The following is a 27,207-nucleotide window of genomic DNA, read 5'->3' as shown; positions in this document are numbered from 1 at the left end:
TCCTGCCGCTGGATCTTGACTGCATTTGGGTACACCTGTGGAAGGTTACATTTAACAAAACTTGTTTCTACTGCTTATGAGGCCAGATGCACTAGCTAAGTGCACCGTAATACCTAGAAATACAGGAGTTGCCATTACTGAACTCCAATAGCAAATGTTATTTTCTTGGCCATCAAACTGATCCTCTAGGACAGGCAACCAAAGTTACCAATATGTAGCTTTGGACTACTGTAAAAGTGCACCTTGTCCTGCTACGTAAATCACAATATTCCTTGTAAAAGTTGACAACGGGATATCACAGGTTTGAGTGTGTGCACTATCTTATATCCCAGGTGCTTTGGGTGTCAGAATGGGATATTCCCAGGTACCGGGGAAGCAGTCAGGATGGGATATCCCAGGTTCTGAGAGAAGCCATTATAATGGGTTATAATAAGATATTCCTGGCTATGGGGGAGCTGTCAAAATGATATATTCCTACATGCTGAGAGAAGCTGTCATAATGGGATACCCCAGATGCTGAGAGAAGCTGTCATAATGGGATGGGGAAAGTGTTCATATTGGGATATCTCAGGGGATGGGGAAAGCAGTCATAGTGGGATATTCCAGATGCTGAGAGATGCTATCATAATGGGATATCCCAGGTGCTGGGGAATGTGGTTATAATGGGATATCCCAGGTGCTGGGGAATGTGGTTATAATGGGATATCCCAGTTGCTGGGGAAGGTGGTTGTTATGGGATATGCCAGGTGCTGGGGAATGTGGTTATAATGGGATATCCCAGTTGCTGGGGAAGGTGGTTGTTATGGGATATCCCAGGTGCTGGGGAATGTGGTTATAATGGGACATCCCAGTTGCTGGGGAAGGTGGTTGTTATGGGATATCCCAGGTGCTGGGGAATGTGGTTATAATGGGATATCCCAGTTGCTGGTGAAGGTGGTTGTTATGGGATTTGCCAGGTGCTGGGGAATGTGGTTATAATGGGATATCCCAGTTGCTGGGGAAGGTGGTTGTTATGGGATATCCCAGGTGCTGGGGAATGTGGTTATAATGGGATATCCCAGGTGATGGGAGAAGCTGTCATAATAGGGATATCCATAACAAATGTCAGTTTATACAGATTGATGTGATCAATATGTTATACATATTATTTGATCAGCTATGGCCTTTTGACCTTCACCAATTATCAAAATTCAGAGCAGTAATGCTATAATGCTACGAGTAGTAGTGCTATAATGGAATATCCCAGGGGTTTTGTTGAAGCTGCCAAAATGCAATATACCAGGTGTGTGGGGAAGCCATAATTGGACCGGGGAATAGTGTATGGAAACCGCCAGCTGTGTATACAACACCAAATCAGAAGGAGTGATAGCTATACAGTGCAAGAACCAGACACATTTATAAAAACAAGTGTGTCTGGATCACCGTCATTTACCATTCAAAAGTTAATAGTTTAATACAGCTTGAGAAATAAAAACAATTGGCAGTTCAACTATTACTATATTTAAAAGGACATGCAAGGTGAAAAACTGCTGAGAAACAATTGTATCTGTCGTCCTCATAAAACTGACTTTTTTTATAGATATTCCACAGTTTTATTTTATATTTAAATCTAGTTTTTAAATGTTTACTGTTTCATGGTCTCTGCTCAATGACACATTCACTGAAGTATGCCAAAGCTCAAATCTATGAATTATTGACCCTTTTTATTTCTTTTCTGCACTCAGAAGCCATTTAATGACAGGAAAGTGTTTTACAGCTGTAATTCCTTATCGGTGAGAGTTATGCTATAGTCTGGACTCAGTCCCACACCGTCTCAACCCGGTCAAAAACTGTCACTTGCACACCTAATGTTTACTGAGGAACTCCAGTAAAAATAACGTAATGAACAAAAGTGCTTAATCTTTACAATATTTACCGTATTTTTCGGAATATAAGACGCTCTGGAATATAAGCCGCATCTAGGTTTAGAGGGCAAAAATCAGGGGGAAAAAAATGTATACAATGGCCTCAATTCACTAAGATCATGCTGGAGATAAGGCAAGAGAAAACTTACCTCCACACAGTGAGAGAGTTATCTTAACTCTTCATTCCTTACCTCCTCTGTAGTTAAGTTACCTCCTCTGTAGTTATTTTCACACGCAGTTAATTAACAGCCTGTCTTTAACTCTGGAGTTATTTTAAGGACTGGAGAGTTAACTTAAAGACAGAAGAGTTAACTTTAGGTTTGCCTGAGGTAAAAGGTTTCCTGAATACTACATTCCTTATCACCATGGTAACAACTGTAGAAACATTATTAAAGACAGGAGATAAGCTTAGTGAATTGAGGCCAATATATACTAAACCTGGTGCGTCCATGTTCCAGGAGCGTCTTGTACATGTTCTCCCCCATTGACCTCCTGTGTCCACTATGTGTCCCTTCCTGTCCTCCTGAGTGTGTCATCCCTTTCTGCCACCCTGTGTGGTCCTGCTGCCCTATGTGCGTGTCCTCCAGCCCCCGTGTGTTCCTTCAGTCCCATTGTGTCCACTCCTGTCCCCCTATGTGTGTGTGCCCATGTCCCCTCCTGCCCCCCCCCCCCCCCCCCCGTGTGTGTTTATGTGTCCCCTTCACCCCCATGGTCCTCCAGTCCCTGTGTGCCCTCCTGTGTGTGTGCCCCCTCCTGTGCATGTCCATGTCTCCTGTGCATGTCCATGTGTGTGCAGTTCTGAAGTGGGGGGATTCCCTGCCTTTGGAATAGAAGACGCAGGAACTTTTTCTCCCTATTTTTTAGAAAAGGTGCGTCTTATATTCCGAAAAAAACGGTATGTATAAATGATTTAGTCAGTGTTTGCCCATTGTAAAATCTTTCCCCTCCCTGATTTACATTCTCACATTACATGGCGACATTTTTACTGCTGGCAGGTGATGTCAGCTGAAGTAGCTGCTGCTTGCTTTTTTTGGCAGTTGGAAACAACTGTTATTTCCCACAATGCAACAAGGCTCCCACAGTGTGATGTCAGCACCATGGGCCTGACATCACACTGTGGGAGGTTTCACCACAATATCAGCCAAACAGCCTCCTGATGATCCGTTTGAGAAAAAGGAAAAGATTTTTCATGGGAAAGGGGGTATCGGCTACTGATTGGGATGAAGTTCAATTCTTGATTACGGTTTCTCTTTAAAGAGACTCTGAAGTCTCAATTTTTACAAGTTTTTATAATTTAATCCTTTTCAGCATTCTAGCCCAAGTTAAACTTCCGCAAAACGAGGGGTTATTCATAGAGAAAAAGGCCTGCAAAGCTCCAGGTCTCGCATGGCTTTACTTCCTTCAAGAGGCAGAGCTTTGAGCTGTAGCTCTGCCTCCTCCGCAATTAATCTCTGCCGATCTCTAGAGATCCGGGGAGAGGCAGAGCTAAATCGCAAAGCTATGCTTCTTCAGGGCAGCACGAACTGCGACCTGCGAAGTCGTGGAACTTTGCAGGTCGTTTTCTCTATGAATAAATCCTTGTTTTGCGTCGGTTTAACTTAGGCTATAATGCTTAAGAGGATTAAATTATAAAAACATGTACAAATTGAGACTTCAGAGTCTCTAACTCTTTCAGGCTAAGAAAAAAAAGGAGGAACACAGTCTAGTAGTTTGTGTGCTAGGCACACGTTTGTCTCTTGTCACCTCGGTTATCCTTTAACAGAGACATTTCCCTTTAGCATGTACCATCAGGTATGGACAATGAGCAGTTAACAATTTTGAGTTGATGCAAATTTACACAGGTTGGAAATGAACTAACCTAGTGCAGTAGCAAAAACATTTGAATGGTCCATGTCTAAGGTGCTAAATAGGCAAAAATGTGCAATACTTCAGAATTATGTGACCATTTTAAAAGAAAACCCCTATTGTATTTTGGTACTAATATGTCGGGAATAAATTAACAGTTTTATTACTCCTGTAGCAATACACATTCAGAAGATTAGGAAGTGTGTGTCAAATAACTCACCTGCAGGGGGAGCTGCTGCACAAAGTCTAGAAGCACCAGGAGCTGCTGAGGTAAGGACCACACCGACAGCTTGTGGAGGTGTAAGTGCTCGGGTGCCAGACAGTGGTGACCCCACAGGCCTGGTGTCATGCTGACTGGGTAGAGATCCAGACGGCAACTGAGAAGGTTTCCGTGACAAAGTGCTAGAAGAAAGTTCTGGACTGGAACAGGAATTTGGAGGTGTAACAGATGGAATAGGAAGCCTCTGAGCACAGTGTGCAGATCCTGCTGTGCCATCCAACTTCAACACATGGTTTGGGAGAACAGTTGCTGTGGGCGGAGTACCCGACCTAGGCCGTGGAGGTCGCTGGGGGAGGACAGAAACAGCAGTAGTAGTTACAGTTAGCCTTTGGTGCTCAGTCAATTGTTCCGTGGGGCTTGGGCTATCGCTCAAAGCGTGTGGCCCATTGGATTTAGATTCTGATGTGGAAGGTCCATTGGAGGTGCCACAGCTGGCTGAGTGGCGTGGTTTTCCAACAAATGTACAGTCTTCCTGTAATGCTGTAGTCTGACTACTAGGACACAGTCCTAAGGATGAAGGTACCTGGGGCTTGCCATCAGCATGCTGGTGAGAGTTGGAAACGGAACCATCAGGTGCAATAACAGGTTTGATATCCAATGAATCAACGTCATCTGACCCCCAGGATGGCATCTGCTTAGCAGACAAGTATTTCAATATGCTGCACTGAAGTGCAACCACACTACGGAGCCACTAAAGATTCAAGAAAAAACCCAAAACATTGGAATTAAAGCCACGAAAACATCTCCCATCATTTAGGATTTACAGACAACAAAATATGGATAATGGAAGATGAGGCAACTTGTGGCTCATTGTTTAGCTGTTGCAGGGCTGGATAACTTCTTGAAATTAGGTAGCTAACACTACAGTTCATTTCCCTTTTTAACATTTTAAATGGAGCTGAACCATCCCTAGACACAACAGCCAAAGAAAATATACTTAAAGAACCACAGTATTCCTAACAAAGGATTAATACATGTAGAGAGGCGGGAGTATCCATAAAACAGGATTATTCATGAATTGCAATTGTTTGGGAATGGATTCACATTTGGTCGCATTTAGAATGCAGATTGAAACTGGACCAATGAAAATCAGCTGCATTTGATTGGTCCATTTTATTACTGCATACAAATGGTAGCCAAGTATGCATCAACTTGGAAACAAAAACATGTCACTTACATAAAAGCACAGAAACACATAGGAAAACATTACCAAATTCCTGCTTCATTAAAGTAAGCTGTACAACTATGATATAGTAGTACAGACAATTCAGAGATACATTAGAGTCTTTAAAACAAAAGGTTTACAGTTACCTGGGGCTTCCTCCAGCCCCTGTAGTCCATGGGCTCCCTTTGTGTCCGTTCAGCTGCTGGCAGCCCTGGTAGTCCACAACTGAGCCAGTGGGGGAATACTGTGCATGCTCAGCCCTGGCTAACTGCCTCCTGAGTTGCACTCTCATGGTTGTGAGCATTCTGTGCAGTTACAAGCCTCAATTATCTGCGCAGGAGCAGAATGCTCCAGGCCCACGGGACCAAGGAGACGTGCTGCCAGTGCAGTGCATGTGCAGTAACCCCCGACTACCGGGGCTGACAGCTGGAGAATGGACAGACATGGAGGGAGCCCACAGACTGCTGGGGCAAAATGTGAAAAAGAAACCAGCGGGTCAGCACTAGATGCACCTGGTCAGACAGATGAGGGTAACAGTTGTATGTGCCTCAGGACAAGCAGTCTACAATGTAGATTAGACACAGTACAGAGTACAATTTGTACTGTATCTAATCTACATTGAGGACCGCTGGGGACTGCAGGAAGTCCCAGGTAAGTATAAATCCTTTTGCAGTGTTGGTTGCAGGTTTACCTTTAAAACAGGAAATGGGAGGAAATCTCCCCAATGGGATGGCATTAGCCTCTCCCAGCATAACAGGACTAAAATATGAAGGCAATATGCTGCCCTTTTATAAAGACTTGGAATGGAGAAAAAAAATGAACAACAAGAGAGACCTTTGCAATCATTTTTAAGAATTTTGTCCGAATGTAATGTAAGGCAACATGAGCACCCCCACTTGTTCCATCAGCGATCAAAAGATCAGATAAAAGGAAAACTGAGACCTGGAAAAAAAATAAAAATGTATAGATTAAAAAATAAACAAAAAAAACACATACCTGGGGCTCCCTCCAGGCTGATCAGTCCCTCACCATCCTCCCAGATGGTCCATTAACTCCGCAAATCAGGGCGTCCTGCACACGCGCTGTTTGGCCGCATGCACCCATCGCAGGAGTGTTCTGTGCAGTATGCTCCTTCAACAGAGTTCAACAGAGGAGCATGTGCCGCCGGACTGCGCCTGCTGGTGGAATTACCAACCAGCCTAGCAGGGGATCCAAGCGGCATTGGAAGACTGCGAGGGACCGATTAGCCTGAATGGGGGATTGAGAAAGTCTCGGGTATGTAATTTTTTTTTTCAGGTCTCAGGTACACAAGTTCTAAAACGGGTGAGCAAAAATAATGCAGCAAATCCAGAATGAGATCATGTCTAGCGGGCAGAAAAACAATAATGAAAGCGCTGCGTGTGCGATTATGCGTTCTATAGGAGGCCTCACTAATCTTAGTAGTAACAGAAGCAGCCATTGTAAATGGATATCTCTGCAGATACGTCCCTTCCAGGTTTCCATTGCTTGCTTATTCCATTGCAGCCTGTCATTATGTAGTGCTGGCACCACTGACTTCTGCTAAGAATCTGAAACTGGCACCACCAACTTGTCTGCAGAACACACAGTGTATAAGCAGCCAGGGAAGAGCACAGTGACAGTATCCCAAGCCTCTGGCGTGAGAAAAGCAGAGATATTTTCACACAGGCCAATGCAACAAGTCTTCAGAAGAAGCTGGCAATTCAAAATGCCACCACAAGGGTACTAAATAAAGAGAAATATGGAGGCTACCATATTTCCCTTTTTAAGCAAAACTATTTGTATCTGCTGAGACACAGAATAATTGGGGAAGTGGCCACACAAGTTACATTTTTCCCTCTTCAACTTTACTGCAATTCAATGAAACATATTAGAAAATGTCCTAAAATCTGCCATTGCACAATTTAGGGTTGAAATCAATCGATATTACGATCAGGTGGCTACATTGCAGCATCAATCTCTGGCAGAATTGATTAGAATGAACAATGCTGATGGGAGAATCAAGTGTATGGCCAACTTAATGCGTAGTAATAATTAATAAGTAGTAAAAGGATCTACTAACCTCTTGTTGCTCTGTCTGGTTAGCCAAGTGCTCCGAATGCAGAAGATGCTTTTGAGACTCCTCAGGTACACCATTACAGATCAGCTCCCCATCACGTATACCTGAAGGAGGTATTAGGTCTGGAGGCGTCTGGTACTGTGCTCTGATAGCTTCCGGTACCTAAAATACAAAGAAACTATCAAGTGGAATAATGAAAACTACATGAAATGAAAAGTATGTCAAAGACAACTGCAGATAGAAAATAGTTAGGCAATACTCCCAAAGGTTTAATAGTAAAAGGGAAGTGTGTGTGTGTGTGTGTGTGTGTGTGTGTGTGTGTGTGTGTGTGTGTGTGTGTGTGTGTGTGTGTGTGTGTGTGTGTGTGTGTGTGTGTGTGTGTGTGTGTGTGTGTGTGTGTGTGTGTGTGTGTGTGTGTGTGTGTGTGTGTGTGTGTGTGTGTGTGTGTGTGTGTGTGTGTGTGTGTGTGTGTGTGTGTGTGTGTGTGTGTGTGTGTGTGTGTGTGTGTGTGTGTGTGTGTGTGTGTTGTTTGAGAATCAATTTGAACAAGGCGTTCAGGAGCAAGAAAGAGAAAAAGTGGTATGCTCAGGGGAGTATTTCGATGACCCCTGAAATGAAGAGGGCAAGTATGTAGGGAGTACACCAGGCAAAATATTCAGTGGGGTGCTTAGGAGGTAGCATCAATAATTTCCTAACCTGATGAACATGGCCAAGTACAAAAAGTAGATAACCTGATGAACATGGCCAAGTACAAAAAGTAGATCTATATTTATCATTCAAGACAAAGAAGATGCAATAAAAGTACAGTATTTAAAAAAGTTCAAACAGACCCGCAAAGGGTCTAATACAAATGATAACAAATACAAGCAACTCCCAAGTATATTGTATGTTCAACACAGTGTCTTGACACGTTTCATGGCCAACTGCCAACTTCCTTGGAGGATCCATGACCAAATGGATAAGTGTGTAAACACAGGAAGTGCAACGAAATAAACCACAAAGGCATCAGTCAGTTTAGATGTTCACTTTACCCATCATCCTCAGAGAATGAGAACTGTTCTTTGCTCCCTTTTAGGGATACAGGGTGTCCTGCATACCACTGTTACCAGTTTAACCGTGGCCCTTGTCAACCAAACATTAAGTTGAAAATATTTAATATCAAGTATACGCACCTTGACTGTGTTTTTCCTAGATGAAGGAAGTAGCCTGCGGTTTGGAGGATGAAACTTGTGGATGCGACTCAAAAAGTCCACCTTTACTGCATGTTGTGAAATGCTATCTTGGAACCGGTCAAACACCTGACATCGATTACTCAAAGTCATGCTCTTCTGGTTCAGCTGCATAAGGTACATTGGCAATATACATGCAAAACAAAATCAGAATCTCATCTGCACTGTTAAAATTGTCATCTGTAAACACTTCATTAAAAACTGAATTCTACTTGGAATGATTGCTAAATAAGCAAAGAATAAGTAGGATTATGTGATGTGACCTTTATTCAAGTAACTACAGTGTTCTCCCCAAAAATTTCTTTCAGACAGGTGGCAGGAAAATGTAGCCAGGTGGAGCAGGACAGTCAAGCATGTCATATGTGTGCATGCACACGCGCCAGAGGACGGCACAGCTATAGCTGCAATACTATAGTCCACATCTTGTATAAAAGGTCATTTGGGGCTCCCGGGATCCCCAGACCCTGAATTACTTCTCCCTCTGAGCTACGACTCAGTGAGAGAATAGTACTAATGCCACTCAGTGATTCAGAGGCAGGAGGGTGAGCAGTCATTTGGCTCGCCCTGCGTCCAACTGACTGGGCGGCATACTAATACATATGCGTGGGACAGGGAAATGTAGGGCTGGCGCATTCATAAGGGCAACCTGGGCAATTGCCAAATGCCTCTGACAGGGGACACAGAGAAATCTCAGTCACACACGCTCCTCAGTGTGCTTTTAAAAAGCACAGCAAAAGCTTACACTGGCACTTGAAAAATATGTGGAGGCGGGGCCAGCTCAGATGACAGAGAATATTAATGAGGATGAGGGCCACACGCTGCTCAGCTCTCATAGCGCTGCTCAGCTCTCATAGCATGTCAGCAGCACAGAGTGTGAGGAAGATGGTCTGCTGTACCTTTGTACAGCTCTGCTGCCACCTGGAGGATGCTGCCTGAATTACAATATTCATCTTTGCTGTATTGTAGGGACAGAAGGGGGAGCGAGCAGGAGAGCGAGGAAGACAGCCGGGCTCTCTGCAAAAGTAGCTGGGCGCAGTGCATAGCTGATAAGGCTTGGGGAGAACACTGAACTATAACAACATTCTACAAAGATAGTAATCCATCTCACCACAACATGCTCAATATGGTTTGGACACATCCAGCGTCCGGTCGGGATGGCAGTAAGTGGAGGATCCAAGCAGTCCATATGAAATAAAAGGGGACAGTAATCACACTGGATCAAAGGTGCCACACGGCAGCTCCTGTGAACAAACAATGGGCCAGTGGTGAGTGTAATCATCAATAGGACAGCTTTAGTTTTACTTGACAAATTGGCAGCCAGGACAAAACCAACATGAAGATAGATGCCAGTAATTAGACCAGGGGACTGTTGCAGATTGCCTTTAGCCTTAACCAACCTACACTATCAGAGGTGTAGAGAACACTGCTGGACTGATGGCAGAAATAATATTCCATGACTTAGAAGCAGAGAATAACTTTGGCAGAAATTTCCTTCCGTTAGGCGTCTCCCAAGAGATGTGTCAGGAGACAATTAAGCCTACTCAGACTACACATTGCTGAACGATCAGTGCCAAGAAGACTAAGCCTTTGCTATTGTACAGTGGTGGGAAAGAAGAAAAAAATGAAGAAGCTGGGTGTGGAGCCTAATAGTGTAGTGTGTCAAACAATTCAGTACTGACTTGCTCCTGTTAGCTACTACTTGGGCCACAGCAGACTATCCCTCCACCGCAGCCTCTCTCATCCATAGTTCTCTGGAAACCCAGGGTTCCTTGAGTACTCTGCAGGGGTACCTTGGCATTTTCTCCAATCGTGGGGGGAGGGAAAGAGTATAAAAGAGCACATTATAACAGGGGGTACTGTAAAAAGACAACAGAAACGACTGGGTCTCCGCCTGGATTTCAGGCCGCTTGGCCAATTTATTGCAAGTAACAGTGCAGAGCATGTCGTTTCGACCACTGCCGTGCTTGATAAAGACCGCATTGGTCGAGACATTGTGCTCTGCACTGTGTCACTTGCAATAAATTGGCCAAGCTGTCTGAAATCCAGGCGGAGACCCAGTTGTTTCTGTTATGGCTTTGAATTGACCCCCCAGGTGGATAAGGGTGGTGGCTGGTCCGGCTCCCTGGTGCTGGATAATATTGGGTTGCCGCATTGAGATATCTTGCAGGACTCCTACAGTGAGCTGGAAGACGCTCCAGGTAAGTGTATTCTTTTAAATTCGGGCACTCCCCGGAGTCCCTTTAAGCATAAAATAAAACCATGGGATATCTTAAATAAATTAGGAGTAGGAGAATAGATATGGTTTATCTCATCAGTATATTTTCACCTCAGGTTTACTGATAGATCTGCTGACATTAAACCATCAAATATTGATTCAGGCAGAACCTTTAATGACACACCATACATAGCTTTCTTGCAAGCTTTCAAGTTGTCAAGTTTCTTTTTCGGGTATGATACCGCACTGGATCAGAACAGAGCGTGCAAGAAAGCTTATGGACAATAGGCATTACCTGCATAAACATTTGTTGGTTTGATATCGGCAGGTCCACTCCGCAACCAACACCAGACCATACCACTCTTGCTTTAAAATTACCAGAGTTTAGGGAAACTGCATTAAAATCTATACGTGGTCAACATACCCTGTAAATTACCTGAATGCAGTGGCAGGACAATTTATTATTTTGCTTAAAGTGAACCCGAGGTGAGAGTGATATGGAGGCTGCCATATTTATTTCCTTTTAAACAATACAAGTTGCCTGGCAGCCCTTTTTTTGTAGTTAGAGGCGTGTCAGTGCACAGGACCAGTTGCCTGGCAGCCCTGCTGTTTCATTTGACTGCAGTAGTGTCTGAATTAGGGCCCATTTCCACTATCGCGAATTCGCATGCGTTTTTCGCATGCAAATTCGCATAGCAATTCAAGTGAATGGGACTGTTTCCACTTGTCAGGATTCCTTTGCGTTTTTCTGTGCAGAAAAAAATTTGCATGGCAGAGCCATCAGAATTTGCATATCGCATACCGCTATGCGAATCGCATACAATGTATTTTAATAGGAAATCCGCATGAGGTTTGGGTATGCGAATTTTCATGCGAATTCGCATGAAAATTCGCATAGAAACAATGGGAAAGCACAGCAGCACTGCCATGGTTAAATTTGCATACATCGTCATCCATGCGAATGTTCATGCGAATTTGCATGAAAATTCACATAGACCTGCATGCGAAATTCGCATCCGCATGCGAATTTTTACCGCAGCGATTCGCACCGCAGAAGTGGAAATGCAGCCTTACTCCAGAAACATGCATGCAGCTAATCTTGTCAGTTGTCAGAAACACCTGATCTGCTGCAAGCTTGCTCAGGATCTATGGCTAGAAGTATGAGGGCCCGTTTCCACTATAGCGTTGCGGAATCGCCGGCGAATCACCGCAGGCAAATCGCATGCGGGTGCGATTCCGCATGCGTTTTTTGCCGCGATTTCGCATGCGATTTCGCATAGGTAAGGCTGTATGCGAATTTAACCATGTCACTGCCTGTGTAAATTAACATTAATACCTATGCGAAATCGCGGCAAAAAACGCATAGGGAAAACGCATGCGATTTCCCTATTAAATACATTGCGTGCGATTCGCCTGCATTCCACACGCAGGCGAATTCTGAGGGCCCTACCCTGCAGATTTTTTCTGCACAGAAAAACGTGCGGGGAAACGCACAAGTGGAAACAGTCCCATCCACTTGTACTGACTGTGCGAATCCGCATGCGGGCAACGCATGCGGATTCGCGATAGTGGAAACGGGCCCTTAGAGGTATAAACAGGATAGCCAGGCAACTGGTATTGCTTAAAAGGAAATAAATATGGCAGCCTCCATATCACTCTCACCTCGGGCTCATTTTATGTATGTCTGGACATATAAAACATACAACTAAACTGATATCAAGGGGACCAACTGCACTATGTTTAATATGTTATCCCAGAGGGTCACATTCTTTTTTTAAACTATGAAAAGTTTTTTGGTCAGCAAATATGTTTGGCAGCTGTCAATCCACTGTCCAGTGCTTTCTTCCAGCTGTCACAGCTCTCCTAATAGGGAATACACAGCGTAGAAGGCTAATGTGAGCTGTGGTTTAAAGACCACTAAACATGACATGCAACTTTCCGGCAGGTCTAGTGCTGATGCACGACAGTCAAATGTGGAAATGTTAAAAGAGCTTTTGGGCCTATTCACTTTACCACACTAGGCAGGTAAGTGACATGAATGCTTAATGAGCTTCCCTTTCCAATGCTCAGGTTACATTTTTTTCATTAAAATGTGTACCTGAAGCGAAAATTGGATTTAAAAATACTTGCATGGATATTAACTAAGGTCAGTCATTAGTAATCCAGCATTCAATTTTGATTGGACAATTTTTTCCACCTCTCCCACCTGCATGTAGTATGAGGGCCAATATATTTTGACTAGACTACTATGAACAATTGTATAGGTAAGCTCTCATATTACAACAATGTATGCATCCTCCAAAACCAGCTATCTCTGTACAAACAATTTTTAGTCAAGGCAAACTGATTGTTTTGGCCAAGAAAAATCTAGTGTTACATAGCTTTAGGGACAATATTTTTAAAGAGAACACAAGGCCAAAAACAATTAAACAGATACTTACCTAAGGAGCAGGAAGCCTCTGGATCCTAATGAGGATTCCCTCAGCATCCTCTGGTGCCCGATAGGCGCTCACGGCCCTCCAGCTTATTGGAGCTGCACTCTTCTGGCACGAGCGTGGCCATGCTGCAGCCACGTGGGCATGGGTGCACAAGAGCCACTAGTACATGAGTTGCTTCGGCTTACTGTGTAAGTGTTGCATATTTGTGCAAGCGCAGTAAGGCCACATGTGGCTCAGAAGAAAAGCACAGCTCCAATCAGATTACAGACAAGCCACTATCTGCAATATTTGTAGGGTCAGCGAGAGACAACAGGGGACCACAGGATGCCAAGGGGCGTTTCATTAGGATCCGGAGGCTTCCTTCTCCTTAGGCAAGCATGATTTTTTCTGTCGTTCATTATGCCTTGGGTACACTTTAAGGTCTGGCTAAAGACCACCTGGAATTGAAGGGATCATTGCTGAAAATTCATAAAGGGCTCAAGATTTTCTCACAACATCAAAAAAAATAAAGCATGGAAATGGTCAGCAAAATAACAGACGAGGCTCTGGTCTTCTATAATAATTTTACATACCTATTACAAGTAAAACAGACTTTAACTGGTAATGGAACCAATCCATTGTGATCCAACTCGTGCTGTGCTTTCTTTACATTTTTCCCTGTCATCTCCTCTTTCCTTCTCCGCTTGCTGGTGCCTGGAGCGGAAAACGGTTTAGAGATTTTGAGATACAAAGTCTACAAAATAATTGTTCCAAAAACATGCTTCTTTGCTTAGCAGTGGGGCAGAGGATGATGTGGGCCTCCCGCACCCAACATACACAGCAAGCCAAGCTTGTTAATTTTTTTTGGGGGGGATTTACACAATAATATACATACACACACACCACAGTGGCTGTATAGAACGTGGGCATCCTTTACTGTACTGCTCTCCTATGTAATCTGAGCAGGGAAAAGTTAGTGAACATAGCAGCCAGTCAGAAACATATACAGGGATTAAATCCTGCACCAACACCACACTAAACAGTAATACCTGTTGTGGGTGGAATGCTATTTTAAGACATGAGGGTCAAAAGGTTATCAACATTAAATGCAAAACATACTCCACCCAAACGTAAACTTGCATTTTAATTTGCTTCCTAGGATGTTGGGCACACAGTAATTGTATTTATGTTTCTTGAACTTTAGTAGAAAGTTACGCCTACCAGACTTTCAAGGATTGTATAAATGCTCACAGCGTGCTTCCTCAATGGATTCCACAGACACAAAAATAACATGACCAGAGATTTAGCTGTGAAAGTGTTAGCTTTATAGCTATAACATGGACCTGTGGGTGCACAGGAATCTCCATCTTCAATCTGTGACCTTTGCTTTACCTCCAACCAGGGTAGATCATCCCTAGTAGGTGCTCATGCTCGCCATCAGTGGTCTGCCGCTCCACATAAACACACCACTGCAAATAATACAAGGGAGGCACTCTTGGCTTGGCAATATCAGTATATTGTACACAAGTGTTTGAGAAGCCCTCGTTCTCCTTCAGGCGTACATTGAATAAAGTGAATAGTTCTCTTATTTGCAGTTTTGCATAACACCCCATCCACATAAGGTTAACACCTACTCATGGGCTTAACAGTTATACAACTTGTGTAAAGGGGAACTCCACATCAGCGTCTACCCCACAACAAAAACCTACATCAAAGGACAAGAATTGTACATAACCACATATTTCTGTTCACATGAATTCATTGCTTTGTAAACCATCTGACCATAACAATCTGTTGAGAAAGGAAAGTCTCTGTAACAGAACAGAACTAAAGCAATCCCCAGTGGACAGTTCTTAAGAACTAGAAGGATCACTTTAAAGTGGACCTGAACTCTTGCAAAGGACAGAAGGAAATGCACCCTGTATGTATTTAGAGAGTTTAGCCTGTCTAATTCTTCCTAATATGTGCCTAAGCACAAGTTGTAATTTGATCCCTCAGCTGTGTCAGATCAGAAATCTCCTGTGCCACGGCAGAGAGCTAATTTTTAATCACAGGATATTAACAATATGTTTACTACCATGAAAGCAGGAAGTAGACACTGCAGATTTATTGCAGGATTTTTTATCAGCTGTAACAAAGAAATGTCTTTCTTTAAAGATTATTATGCGGTTTATGTTTTAGAGCAGAGCTCCCCAACCCTCTCCTCAAGGCCCACCAACAGTACATGTTTTGCAGGAAACCACACACATTCACATGTCAGGTAATTAGTGTCTCAGCAGAGCTGATTAACTGCCTGTGTGGATTTCCACAAAACATGCACTGTTGGTGGGCCTTGAGGACAGGGTTGGGGGAACACTGTTTTAGAGCATAGAGGAAGTTCTGAGTTCAGGTCCACATCTCATGCTGGTTTTCTAGTGTGTGATTCAGACAGTACTGAACCATAAAGCGCAGGACAGCCAGACAAATGGCATTGTTTGAAATGAAGAAAGTGTTGCGGCTTTCATATCCCTCTCACTACAGGTTCCTAAGAACCAGAATAGCCGGAAGAGCAATGACTTGAAACTTACCTGGAAGTGCTGTGGTGCAAGTGAGCTCATTAGGCAGCTGAAATTGGGTTGGATTCCTCTCCATGGCCGCAGCTATTAGCAGCTGAAATGGTTTCTTGAGTTGTGAAAGTCCACTTTCCGACTCACCAGAAGGTTCATCGTCTACATCGATCATGTCCTCATCCATATCATTCTGTTCTGAATTAGGAGTGTCCGTGCTGGCACTGGAAGTAGGCGTGCCTGGACGACTTACTCGCCTTTCCAACATCCTAGCCTGTGCAAGAGCTCGAAAGCTGCCAGATCGTTCAGAAAAATCCAAGTCGTTAGTTGGAGACACAGTCCTCCTTCCATACCTCTCCACCAAACCATTGACCTGGCCCAGCTCCTTCTTACGCTCGCGTTTCTGTACAAAAAGAAACACAACATGAGGTTTTTGTTTTAGCACCAAACTGACATTTTCACATCACATAACTACCAATCCCAACTGAAATTAAGTAACATTTGCTAATCTACATAAGTGTAGACAAGATGTGCATCTCCTTCACTATTTGTAATGCATGAGTGGCGTAGTAGTTAGCTCTCTCGCCTTGCAGCACTGGGTCCCTGGTTCAAATCCCAGCCAGGGCACTATCTGCAAAGAGTTTGTATGTTCTCCGTGTCTGCGTGGGTTTCCTCCGGGTACTCCGGTTTCCTCCCACATTCCAAAAACATACGGATAAGTTAATTGGCTCCCCCTAAAAAAATTGGCCCTAGACTACAGTACTTACATTACATAATATAGACATATGGCAATTGTAGGGATTAGATTGTGAGCTCCTTTGAGGGACAGTTAGTGACAAGACAATATATATATATATATATACACTGTACAGCGCTGCGTAATATGTCGGCGCTATATAAATACTAAATAATAATAATAATGATGAAGAAGAAATAGAGGAACTGCAAGACCATTTTATGGGATCCTTAATGGGATTTGTCCATCAAGGATCCCAGATTTTATCAAGTTATTGAACCTGCCGGTAGAAATCGATAAATGTATGGACTGCTTTAGTCACTCTAATGCCCAAGAAAGGGAATGCTCAGGACAGGTCAACCTAAAGAGAGCACACTTGGGGCAAGTATACATTTCACTCCTTCAGGTTTTCTATACCTGGCATTCCAGATGATTACCTTCAATGTCTCCAATTTCTTATCTTAATTTAGAGAAAGTCTAATAGTTATAGTTGGATTTTTGTTCCCAATACAGATTGATAATGCCATAGCATTAAATGGGTTTCCTAGTAATAAAGGCCTTTCCAAATCTCCATGCTAATATTTACAGGACTCTTCTGTAAAGCAGTGTCAGTAACACAATCCGTTCACAGCAAAGCAAAATCATTTATCTGCAACCTCCTCAAATTCCTCTTAGATAAAGTAAAATTGTCTGAAGTCTGAAACTTCCTCCAGTTCTTAAATACAAATCTGTCAGGCTGGTCGCCACCAGAGCACTTTCAGTAGAGTTGTTGCTTTCTAGGAATCCCGGCTATTCCTAAAAGTGCTTCGGTTCTGAAAGGCTACAGGAGTGGGCCCAGAGCAGCGTTGTGTTTGCAGGGCAATTGCAAAAGCGTTGCCGTCAGCATTTTTGCCCTTTCCCCAGATCAACCACATTCATGCCAATTAGGCCAAATTCACAACTGCTCCAGAATCATAGGAGAAGGACAAAAAAAATAAATAAATAAAAAAAAAAAAAGGTTTTCAGTGACTCAAATCGCTAGCGATTTTTAAACCACTGGGAATTGGCAAACACAGACGCAAGTGGGCGCCCGGCCTTATAGCCATTTCTAGTGGTTTTCTGCCAGATTACCTCCCTAAACAATACCTCCTTTATTGACAGCCCAAGACAGAACGGAATGGCAAGACCATGTTTGGCTAGGGAGCTCAGAGTTGGAGTGATTCTGTCTGCAAAAAAAATGGTTAACCACTGGTGTTCCGCCCACAGTTAGACTCAATACAGGGTCAATTTAATATTTAAACTATTAAAGAGACTCTGAAGTGAGTCTACATTCACCTTAACATGCAGTGATGTAAAGAACTATACCCCCTGCTAAACCGCTGCTATCCCGCGGCAAAACAAGGGGTTTATACCCCCCAATCCCCCCTGCCCTGCAAAATCTACGACTTTCTTGGTTGTGGATTTTGCTGCTTATGGGGGGGGTAGAGCTTTCAGCTGCAGCTCTGCCTCCATGCGTTTCAATCGCCGTGCGGATCTCCGCCTCTCCCTGAAGGAAGATTGAGAGGGGCGGGGAGAGGCGGCGATCAGCCAGTATTGACGCGCTAAGAGGCAGAGCTACAGTCATAAGCTCTGCCTCATCAGGAAGCGCTCCCCGGAGTTAGAAGAGGTTGATTTAGGGGTATAAACCCCTCGTTTTGCCGCAGCATTGCGGCAGTTTAGCAGGGGTTATAGTTCTCAACATGACTGCATGTTAAAAAAGTGAACTTAGACTCGCTTCAGGAGTCTCTTTAAGTGTATTCTTGAGAGCATAAGAGGCTACTTTAAATATTTTTTTTCTACCTAGGATACAAGTAAAGGTAAACTACAGTTTAAATATATAATGATATGATCAAACTTGAGGAATAATGGCACATAATGTATCAGAGTTATTTAAAGAGAACCCGAGGTGGGTTTGAAGATTATTATCTGCATACAGAGGCTGGATCTGCCTATACAGCCCAGCCTCTGTTGCTATCCCAAACCCCCCTAAGGTCCCCCTGCACTCTGCAATCCCTCATAAATCACAGCCACGCTGCTGACAAACAGCTTGTCAGAGCTGGCTGTGTTTATCTCTATAGTGTCAGTCTGCTGCTCTCACCGCCTCCTGCAGAACTTCAGTCCCTGCCTGCATCCCTTCCCTCCCTGCTGATTGGAGGGAAGGGACGGGGGCAGGGAACGGAGCTATGCAGGAGGCGGGGGAGCAGCTGAGACTGACACTACAGATGTAAACACAACCCTTACAGCACGGCTGTGATTTATGAGGGATTGCAGAGTGCAGGGGGACCTTAGTGGGGTTTGGGATAGCAACAGAGGCTGGGCTGTATAGGCAGATCCAGCCTCTGTATGCAGATAACATTATTTAAACACACCTCAGGTTCTCTTTAAGAGTCTTATATTTACAGATTAAACATCTTGCACAACAATACTTACAACTGGAGACCATGTGGTCCCAGTCTGAGCACCTTTGTAGAGGCCATGCGCATCTCAGTTGAGAGCTCTACTGTTAATAGCCTTTCCTAAGCATAAATACATGACGGAATGGGAAACCGCTCTAGGGAAAATCTCCCTCTGCCCATCTGTGTGACATTATGAGAAAACACTATGAAACCGTTTGTTCTCAAATAACGGAAATGTAAAATAATGTTTTACTGTTTTTTTTTTCTCTATAAAAAAAAAATTACATGAATGGTTTCCAGACTTCCCGCAATATTGCTCTAGAAGCTGTGGAAATATTAGCACAACACAATCTGATTCTGTCCTGTCACATGGAGTGAGACATCAATAGACCACAGATTCTGATTTTGCCAAACTGACTCCATCCCTGTGCCCCACGCATAACGTATTCCTGGAAACTTTTATTTAATAAAAAGAAAAGTGCTCATACCAAGTTTTCTCAATAAAGTACAGTATTTAGACTTCAGTGAAGGTGTTTTAGTTAAGTCATTAATGTACCAGTAGATATGGGGATTACCAGGTCTGAAAAAGTTATCCACATCAAGTCACAGTCATGCACAGTACTTCGGTTCCCTGCAAGGACCACCAGTTGAGTACTGCCCCCCCCCCCCCCCCAAAAAAAAAAACCTGTGGGGGATAGCTATGGTGTGTGCGTGCGTGTGTCCATTTCCATGGTAGTAACTGGCAATGCTCGGTCAAGTCTTCAGTTTCTTAATGTACAGCAGCTACCAGCATTTCAAAAGGCCCTAAACTTTCGCCAAAACTTTTCCTTGTTGTTTAAAGTACAAAACAGGTTCATAAAAAAAAAAAAAACCTACAAAAAAAACTGTACTTATTCCAGAAAAGTAACGAGACCCACAAGATCCCAAAGATAGAGCTATAAAAGCTAAATGTTACTACACTGAGTGTTGTGAGAGTCATGACACAGAGAGCTCTATGACCATTATAGATACAGTTACCATAAAGAAATGCATGTTACAAAGTATGATCCTGTGAATTTGATAAGTTTCAGGAAGAATAACAAAACGGAGAGCTACATACTAAGTTCTGGAGTGTTTTATAGCAACATGTATTGGCTGATCAGAACTCTTTTATAAAACTGCTAATCAGCAGCACTCTCACAAGACCAGCACTTCTGCTGTGCATTTCTCCTTTTCCAGGAGGAGCACTGCATTCTGGGGGAGTGAGGGGGCCATGCCCCACCTAACCCAATCAAAATGCAAGAAAGGGATGTGGCAGAGCAGTCACTCAACTTCCTTTGGTTGCCTGGGAAGGACACCACTCTGGTAGCAGGCTTCCAGAAGAAGCAACCGGAGAGTTCCCAAACAATACAGCAGCATGAGTAACATGATTATAATGCTGATAAGCAAGTGACGGTATGGGGGTTGGGGGACGCACAATGGAATATTTGTTAAAGTGAATTATGTTTTTGTAAGCAATGTGTTTGAGAAATGCCTTTCACTTTAAAATATTCTGTGCTATACTTTTTTTTTTAAGATTTCAAATGCCAACATTACAATAACGCTTTGGAAGAAGCAAGAAAAATATGTGGTACAGGATGGACCTTTCTCTATGAAACCGTATGTGTTGTGCAGCGGCGCTCATTCTTATTTTGCCGCATAAACAGCCTTGCGAATGCTGGAAACTGCAAGCGGCTTTCTGTACAGGAACCAGAAAATATCCATTCCTGCCTGTATACAAGTAATCTGTCTCCCACCTTCAAAATCAACAGAATGCAGCAGCTACTCCCAGCTGTGCAAATACACCCAGCAGAGTACAATACAACTCCATCACTGTGTTTTCCCCAGATTACATACAGAACCCTCAAGGTACCTTTCTACGTATAGTGCAGCGATGACACATCCACTCTCCAGGGGGCAGCATTTCTTCACTGAGTGGAGGATTGCTGAAAAGCAGAAAAGAAAGAAATTTCTGTTTATCTTGAGCAAGAAACAAAGGCTTTATTCAGTTCTTGTAGATTTCAGCAATGCTAGAGACATCCCAGACACAGGAGAAGAAAACAAAATACACACAGGCATGAAAGGAGCACACACTGCAAACTCACATTTGTAAGCCTTTAAAATTTGCTTATCTAATAAGGTAGTCAACATACGGAATTGTTTTGGTACTTTAAACAAGCTTCTACAAGGGTAAAGAAAAATGTGGGCGATTCCAGAAACCATTATTAAGTGCTACATAGCTTCTGAAGTACCAGCGTGATGATAGACAGAATACTCTTAGCTTCAGTGTACCCAGAAGGTAGCAGAGCCATCACACACAAACTTACTAGCATGTAATAGCCTATACTACTATGCTTAAAGGACATGACAAATGGCTACAATAAACATAATTATAGCACATACCTGCAGAAACACATCTTGGCAGTAGAAACATTTCTTAGCTAAACTACAATCAAATAGAATACACTAAAGAAATACATATTTATTATCTTTTCACAGAGGCAGGAGAGAAAAAGTAATTGAAGATGGAGTGAAAAACCAGTTCCAGGAATGCTGCGATTCACACTCCTTGCCATGCTCCAGACATCACTATTCAGGGTCTGCAGCTCCCTATATCAACTTCCTTCCTCATCCCAAAAGTTGAGGTTCTGCCTGTGCACCTCAAGCAAGCTGGCTACATATTCCCATTACCTCACAATGCCTGAAAGTAGTCAGGATGAAACCACGATTCAAAACACTAAAATGTCAGAAATGTTTAAATTGGACCTGAATTCATGCACAGAACACAACAAAAACACAGATTTCATCCACCTTGTTTGTGTTCAGAGTGATGAGCCTGTCTAATTTCCCCTCAGCTGCATAAGGAATGGAGGCATTTTGAATGCTTGTTTATATAGTCCTATTTATGTACAAGCAGTCCCCAGTTAACGAACGAGATAGGGACTATTTGTTTGTTCTCAAGTTGGATTTGTGTGCCATGTAGGTTTGTTCTCAAGTTGGATATGTGTGCCATCCTGATTCTCCAGTGTCCCCGTCTGTTGCCCTGTGCAGTTTATTCACTGCTGAAAATGTCACTGACAGCTCCAACAAGTTCTCCTTCAATGTGGAAGTGACATTATTGCAACAGGTGTGCCGTTTGTTTGTAAGTCAGGTTGTTTGTAACCTGGGGTCTACCTGTTCTTATATTTCATGATTTCTATATGATTGCACAGCTGGGAATTTTTTTTTCTATAATTGTCTAAAGTAATGTTTTACAGGGGTTCTGTGGCTGTAATAATAATAATAATAATAATAAAAAAGTGTCACTTACCTGGGGCTTCTAACAGCCCCCTGCAGATATCCTGTCCCTCACGGTCACTGAAGAATCCTCCATTCCATGCCGTGGGACACCTTCCAATTATTTGTTTAACTAGACGAATGTCACTGCGGCTGCACGGCGCAGTATGAGCAGCGCAGCCACAGTGACATTTGTCTAGACTAATAATTCATTGAAAAGTGACCCGCGGCAGGGAACGGAGGATTCTTCAGTGACAGTGTGGGACAGGTTATCTGCAGGTGGCCGTTAGAAGCCCTTGGTAAGTGACATTTTTTGTTTTTATTTATAGCTGCAGAACCCCTTTAAACAAGTCAAATATTAATACAAATCTATAATAGTTTTCGAAATAAAGTAGAATTTCTATACTAAGCACCATGGGACCAGGAACATTAGTTTATTATATCATCTACTTCAACATATCAGAATTGGTCATACATTGTATATTCATACAGACATTTGCTGGGACAAGATGACTGAGTTTACTATAACAAGATTCTACTGTACAGTGCATTAAGCCACACTCGTCACAATGTACAAAGACAATATTTTGTAACCTGCAGTAGAGGAAATCAAGCTGGTATGTAAAGAACCGCTGTGAGCTACAGCTCCATAGTGCTTTCTAGTAGTCAAAGTGGCCACAGGAAGAGTGAGCGCACAATCTGACAGCCTCAGAGCATGCTGTGGCTACACAGGAGCCCAGCTCTAGAGAGTAGCTACTGTTTGGCCTATAGAGAAAGGGGAGGGGACACGCTAACGAAACAATGGTCTATCCTGCCCAATCACATCCTGGAAATCACCGTTATCTGCACTGCCTATTGGGTAAATAAGAGATGAGCGTCCAATCTTACCTCCAATACAAAAAAGGAAACTAGTGACAAAAATGGTTAGTTAAGATAGGATTACCTATTCTAGCTGACATCTAGGCCTGGGATGCGTTGCAAGCTTATTTTTAGAATGAAGTTTGCTGCCTCCTTATGAAAATGGGTAATGCGCCTAGATGTCTGTTAATAAGCTTGTTTAAAGATGTGCACTTCTAATGCTTGGGATTGATTGCTACAGTATTAATCTGTTAGTACCCGTATAACCTGAATATATTACACATTGCTAGTGTAGTAGACTGCTTGAACACAATTTATACAAATGTATTATTTCAGTCGGAACTCCATGCCTGCAAATAGGCTGCACACCACGTCCATAACTGCATAAGTATAACACAGAACTTCCAGAAAACTACCATTGTGTACATTGAAAAAGGGTGGGGTTGGAATTTGGGTGCTGAAGATAAATCATCAATATTGTACTATGAATAACTGGATAATTCCAAGTGAAATACTGGTAATCTTTACCAATATTTTACTATGGCCTAACCTACTGCATGTTTACATTGCTTATCCTCTATAATAAAACCTGTATCCCTGCATTATTGGCCACCATGCATACACGGCACGCGGGCAGATTTTGGGCAGTACAGGAGGATGGGGCAGGGAGGCGGGCGTGTGCGCACCTACCTGCGGCCGATGCGGTGGTAGTGACAGGGGTGGGAGGAGGGTTGTGAGGGGTGTAGAGGCAGAGGCCTAGCGCACGTTACTGTAACGGGCCAAAGGTCTAGTTACTTCATAAATTTAACATATGCACAGATAACAGCTCACTCCTGAGCAGATTTTATTTAACTATTTCACATATAAGGTGGTGCACATAGCCCCCTAAAAAACTCTGCACGGGCCCATGAATAGGGAGTGGCAACTGGTTATTCTACACTTAAAGAGACTCTGTAACCTCAAAAACATCCCCTGGGGGGTACTCACCTCGGGTGGTGGAAGCCTCCGGATCCTAATGAGGCTTCCCACGCCGTCCTCTGTCCCACGGGGGTCTCGCTGCAGCCCTCCGAACAGCCGGCGACAAAACCGACTGTAAATTCTATATTTACCTTTGCTGGCTCCAGCAGGGGCGCTGTGGCTGCTTTCGGCTCCGAACTACACGGAAATACCCGATCTCAGTCGCGTCCGCTCTACTGCGCAGGCGCCGGAAACTTGCGCCTGCGCAGTAGAGCAGACCCGACGGCGATCGGGTATTTCCGCCTACTTCGGAGCCGACAGCCGTCAGAGTGCCTGCGCAGGAGCCGGGAAGGTAAATATTGACGTCATCTTTCACGGAGGGCTGCAGCGAGACCCCTGAGGGACGGAGGACGGCGTGGGAAGCCTCATTAGGATCCAGAGGCTTCCCCCATCCGAGGTGAGTATCCCCCAGGGGACGTTTTGACGTTACAGATCCTCTTTAAATGCTTGGTAACTGGCAGAAAACACACAAAAAAAACAACAACAAACTTTCCATGTTTAGGGGGTCAAACGCACATGATTCCTTTAGAACGTTTTTCTGCATGTTATGTGCATTTGTCTATAGTTGAATGCAGGTGTTTTTTCCCCAGTGTTCTCCCCAGGGCTAATTAGGTGGGCGGGCCGCCCGGCTGATTTGAAACCCCGCCCGCCTGTTGTCATGTGCTTGCCTAGCTTCAGCAATGGACCTTTTTAAACTGCACATAGGAGCGCTCCATTACCTTCTTTCAATCAGCGCCAGCTCTCGCATGCTCAATAGCGAAAGCTGAGGCTGTACACTGCAGGAGCGCTCCTCTGCCTGTCACCCCGAGCTTTCTGGTGAGGCAGGGATTGGCTGGGCAGGCTTTCTGACGACACAGGGATTGGCTGGGCGGGTTGTAAGGGGCGGGACTCCTGCTTCCATTCTCCTTCCCGCGTCTGCCCTCCACGAGAAGTAGGATCTATGTATTGGCGGCCTCTCTCTCTTGTCAATGAGAAGAGAGAGGCAGCCAAGCACGCACACACATCCCTGGGCATTATCAGCAGCCTGCAGGAGTGAGATGAGAGCCACGTGGGTCCAGCAGTCCAGGACAGCCGCAGAGCTGCTAATCAATTCTCTCCTTCCTCCCCCAGACTGCAGGTAAACATGCCAGAGAATGAAAACAGCAGCTGCTGGTCTAATCCAGCTGGGGGGAGACACGGAGCAGGAGAAGTGATGCCCCTTCAGAGCTCTGCATGTTTTTTTCACTTTCAGTTTGGGGGCAGAGGAGACGCAGCCATGCAGAGCATGTTCAGTGACAGGCTGTAAGGCAGCGTCCTGTGCACTCCTCTCCTGCTGTGTCTGCATCTTCCCCAGGCCCCAGCTTGTATCTGTCTGTAGTGATGTGCTCCCCCTCCCCCTTCACTCTGTGGGAAGTTAGTGGACCTGAACTCTTGCACAGGACAGAAGAAAAACAGAGAAATGCACCCTGTATTTAGAGAAATAAGCCTGAGTAATTGGATCTCTTCCTGTGTCACATGACTGCCATTTCAGATGGGGCAGATATGCTCATTTGAAAGCACTGGATGTTAGCCTGATGTCTGCTTCCAAGAAAGCAGGAACTAGAAACTGCAGATTTATTTTAGGATTTGCATCAGCTGTAACAAAAATGCTTTTATTTAAAGGTTGCTTGCTAAATTATGCTGTTGCACATCTTTTAGAGCATAGAGGAAGTTCTAAGTTCAGGTCGGCTTAAAAAGGGACCTGGGCTCCTTAATCTGAAACAATGCTAATGCTAGGTACACACAATGCACTTATCTGACAGATTTACTGTCAGATCGATTATTCCCAACATGGCTGATCTGATTTCTGCACAATTTCCTATAGAAGTGAACAGAAAATCGGAAATCAGATCGGACATGTTGGAAATTGTCGATCTGACAGTAAATCTGTCAGAAAATTGCATTGTGTGTACTTAGCAGGTACATCGGCTTGCCTCCTCATCCTCCTTTTATTTTGTAAGCAGAGTTGCACTGGCCCTGCATTCCCCCCCCCCCCCCCCCTTCGCCACCCGGCTACTTTTTCATGCCACCCGGCTGGGAAAAATTTCTGGGGAGAACACTGTTCCCCAATAGGTAGAGAATATTTATTGCATGAATTGTGTGGGAAAGTAGTGCAGGTTGTATCTTTTTTTAAATGCTATACAAAAATCGCACATGGCTCCTGAAAATGTAGCGACCCCATAGGAAAGCAGTTGCATTTTTGTATGCGATTTAGCGCTGTGGAAAAATGCCTGCAATTTTATCAAGTGTGAGCCCTATGCAGGGGTTACACTTGGTAAAATAGCAGGTGTTTTGCTGCAATTTGGAAATGCAAGTAATGCTTTCATATGGGGCCGCTGTGTTTTCAGGAGCCATCTGTAATATGTTAAAACAATATACAACTTGCACTACTTTTCTACACAATCCATGCGATTCCTCAATGAAATTCACTGGCTACTGGGGAAAAAAAAACAAAAAAAAAAAAACCTGCTCTCAATTGCAGACAAAATGCACATATTGTACAGCAAAACACTTGTGGGCAATCGTCTGCATTTACCACAAAACAGTGACACCTCCCTAAGATTTTTGGATAGAAAAAGTGACTGCAAAATACTATACAGAGACATACCCAGATGTGGGCCTTCCTTTCACTGGCACCTATCAGCACAACAACAAAAAATCCTGTCAGAATGCCTGAGGCCTCTTAAACCATGCATACAAATGAGTGCCTGCTGGCTCCTATGCAAGGCACTGAACTCTGTTCACGTGGCTGAGTCCTCTGGGACATCGCAGTACTGTGTCACAGTAGTAACAATCTGGCAGTGTATGCACAGTGTTATAAACAAAGCTTGTGCAGCAGTTTCAAAAAGATTTCCGGTAATAAAGATCTGACAATCCACCTGCAAACTTGTGGCTTTCAGACCACAGCCCTAATTGTGGGTGTTGCATTAGCATAAATGAGCACATTCTAACAGCTGATCATCTCGCATGAAGGTTAAAGACCCTTGTGTGCCGTGGTGATTAAAACCACACAATTTACCAGCAATGAATCAAACACATTTCTGCACTTTTTTTTTTTTTCTTCTTCTTAATCAGTCAGAGCAATCAAAGACCTCATCACAAGCTCATTCCAACATCATTATCTTGAGTGAGAAATCCAAAACATCCCACATGTGCAACACAGCTGTATCGGAAGACAAGATGGAAGGCTGA

At 43.7% G+C, this 27,207-nt stretch overlaps 1 protein-coding gene across 2 annotated transcripts in view; it reads right to left on the bottom strand.

Moving 5' to 3' along the window:
- PHF12 (PHD finger protein 12) overlaps window positions 1-27,207 on the bottom strand; it is an 88,362-nt gene that overhangs the window by 24,611 nt on the left and 36,544 nt on the right. Inside the window, exons 3-9 of one of the 2 annotated variants that reach the window (XM_068270136.1) lie at window positions 20,720-20,792; window positions 15,700-16,081; window positions 13,726-13,846; window positions 9,609-9,741; window positions 8,444-8,608; window positions 7,275-7,433; window positions 3,970-4,720 (exon numbers count right to left, since the gene is read on the bottom strand). In XM_068270136.1, the coding sequence (XP_068126237.1) occupies window positions 3,970-4,720; window positions 7,275-7,433; window positions 8,444-8,608; window positions 9,609-9,741; window positions 13,726-13,846; window positions 15,700-16,081; window positions 20,720-20,792 (1,784 nt within the window). The remainder of the gene's footprint in view (window positions 1-3,969; window positions 4,721-7,274; window positions 7,434-8,443; window positions 8,609-9,608; window positions 9,742-13,725; window positions 13,847-15,699; window positions 16,082-20,719; window positions 20,793-27,207) is intronic. The other variant, XM_068270137.1, reaches the window with a different exon arrangement.

Source organism: Hyperolius riggenbachi, chromosome 2 (genome assembly GCF_040937935.1).
Source record: "Hyperolius riggenbachi isolate aHypRig1 chromosome 2, aHypRig1.pri, whole genome shotgun sequence".
NCBI classification, from domain to species: domain Eukaryota; kingdom Metazoa; phylum Chordata; class Amphibia; order Anura; family Hyperoliidae; genus Hyperolius; species Hyperolius riggenbachi.
The sequence above is the reverse complement of the archived record's forward strand: the minus strand, read 5'-3'. Positions and strand labels throughout refer to the sequence as shown.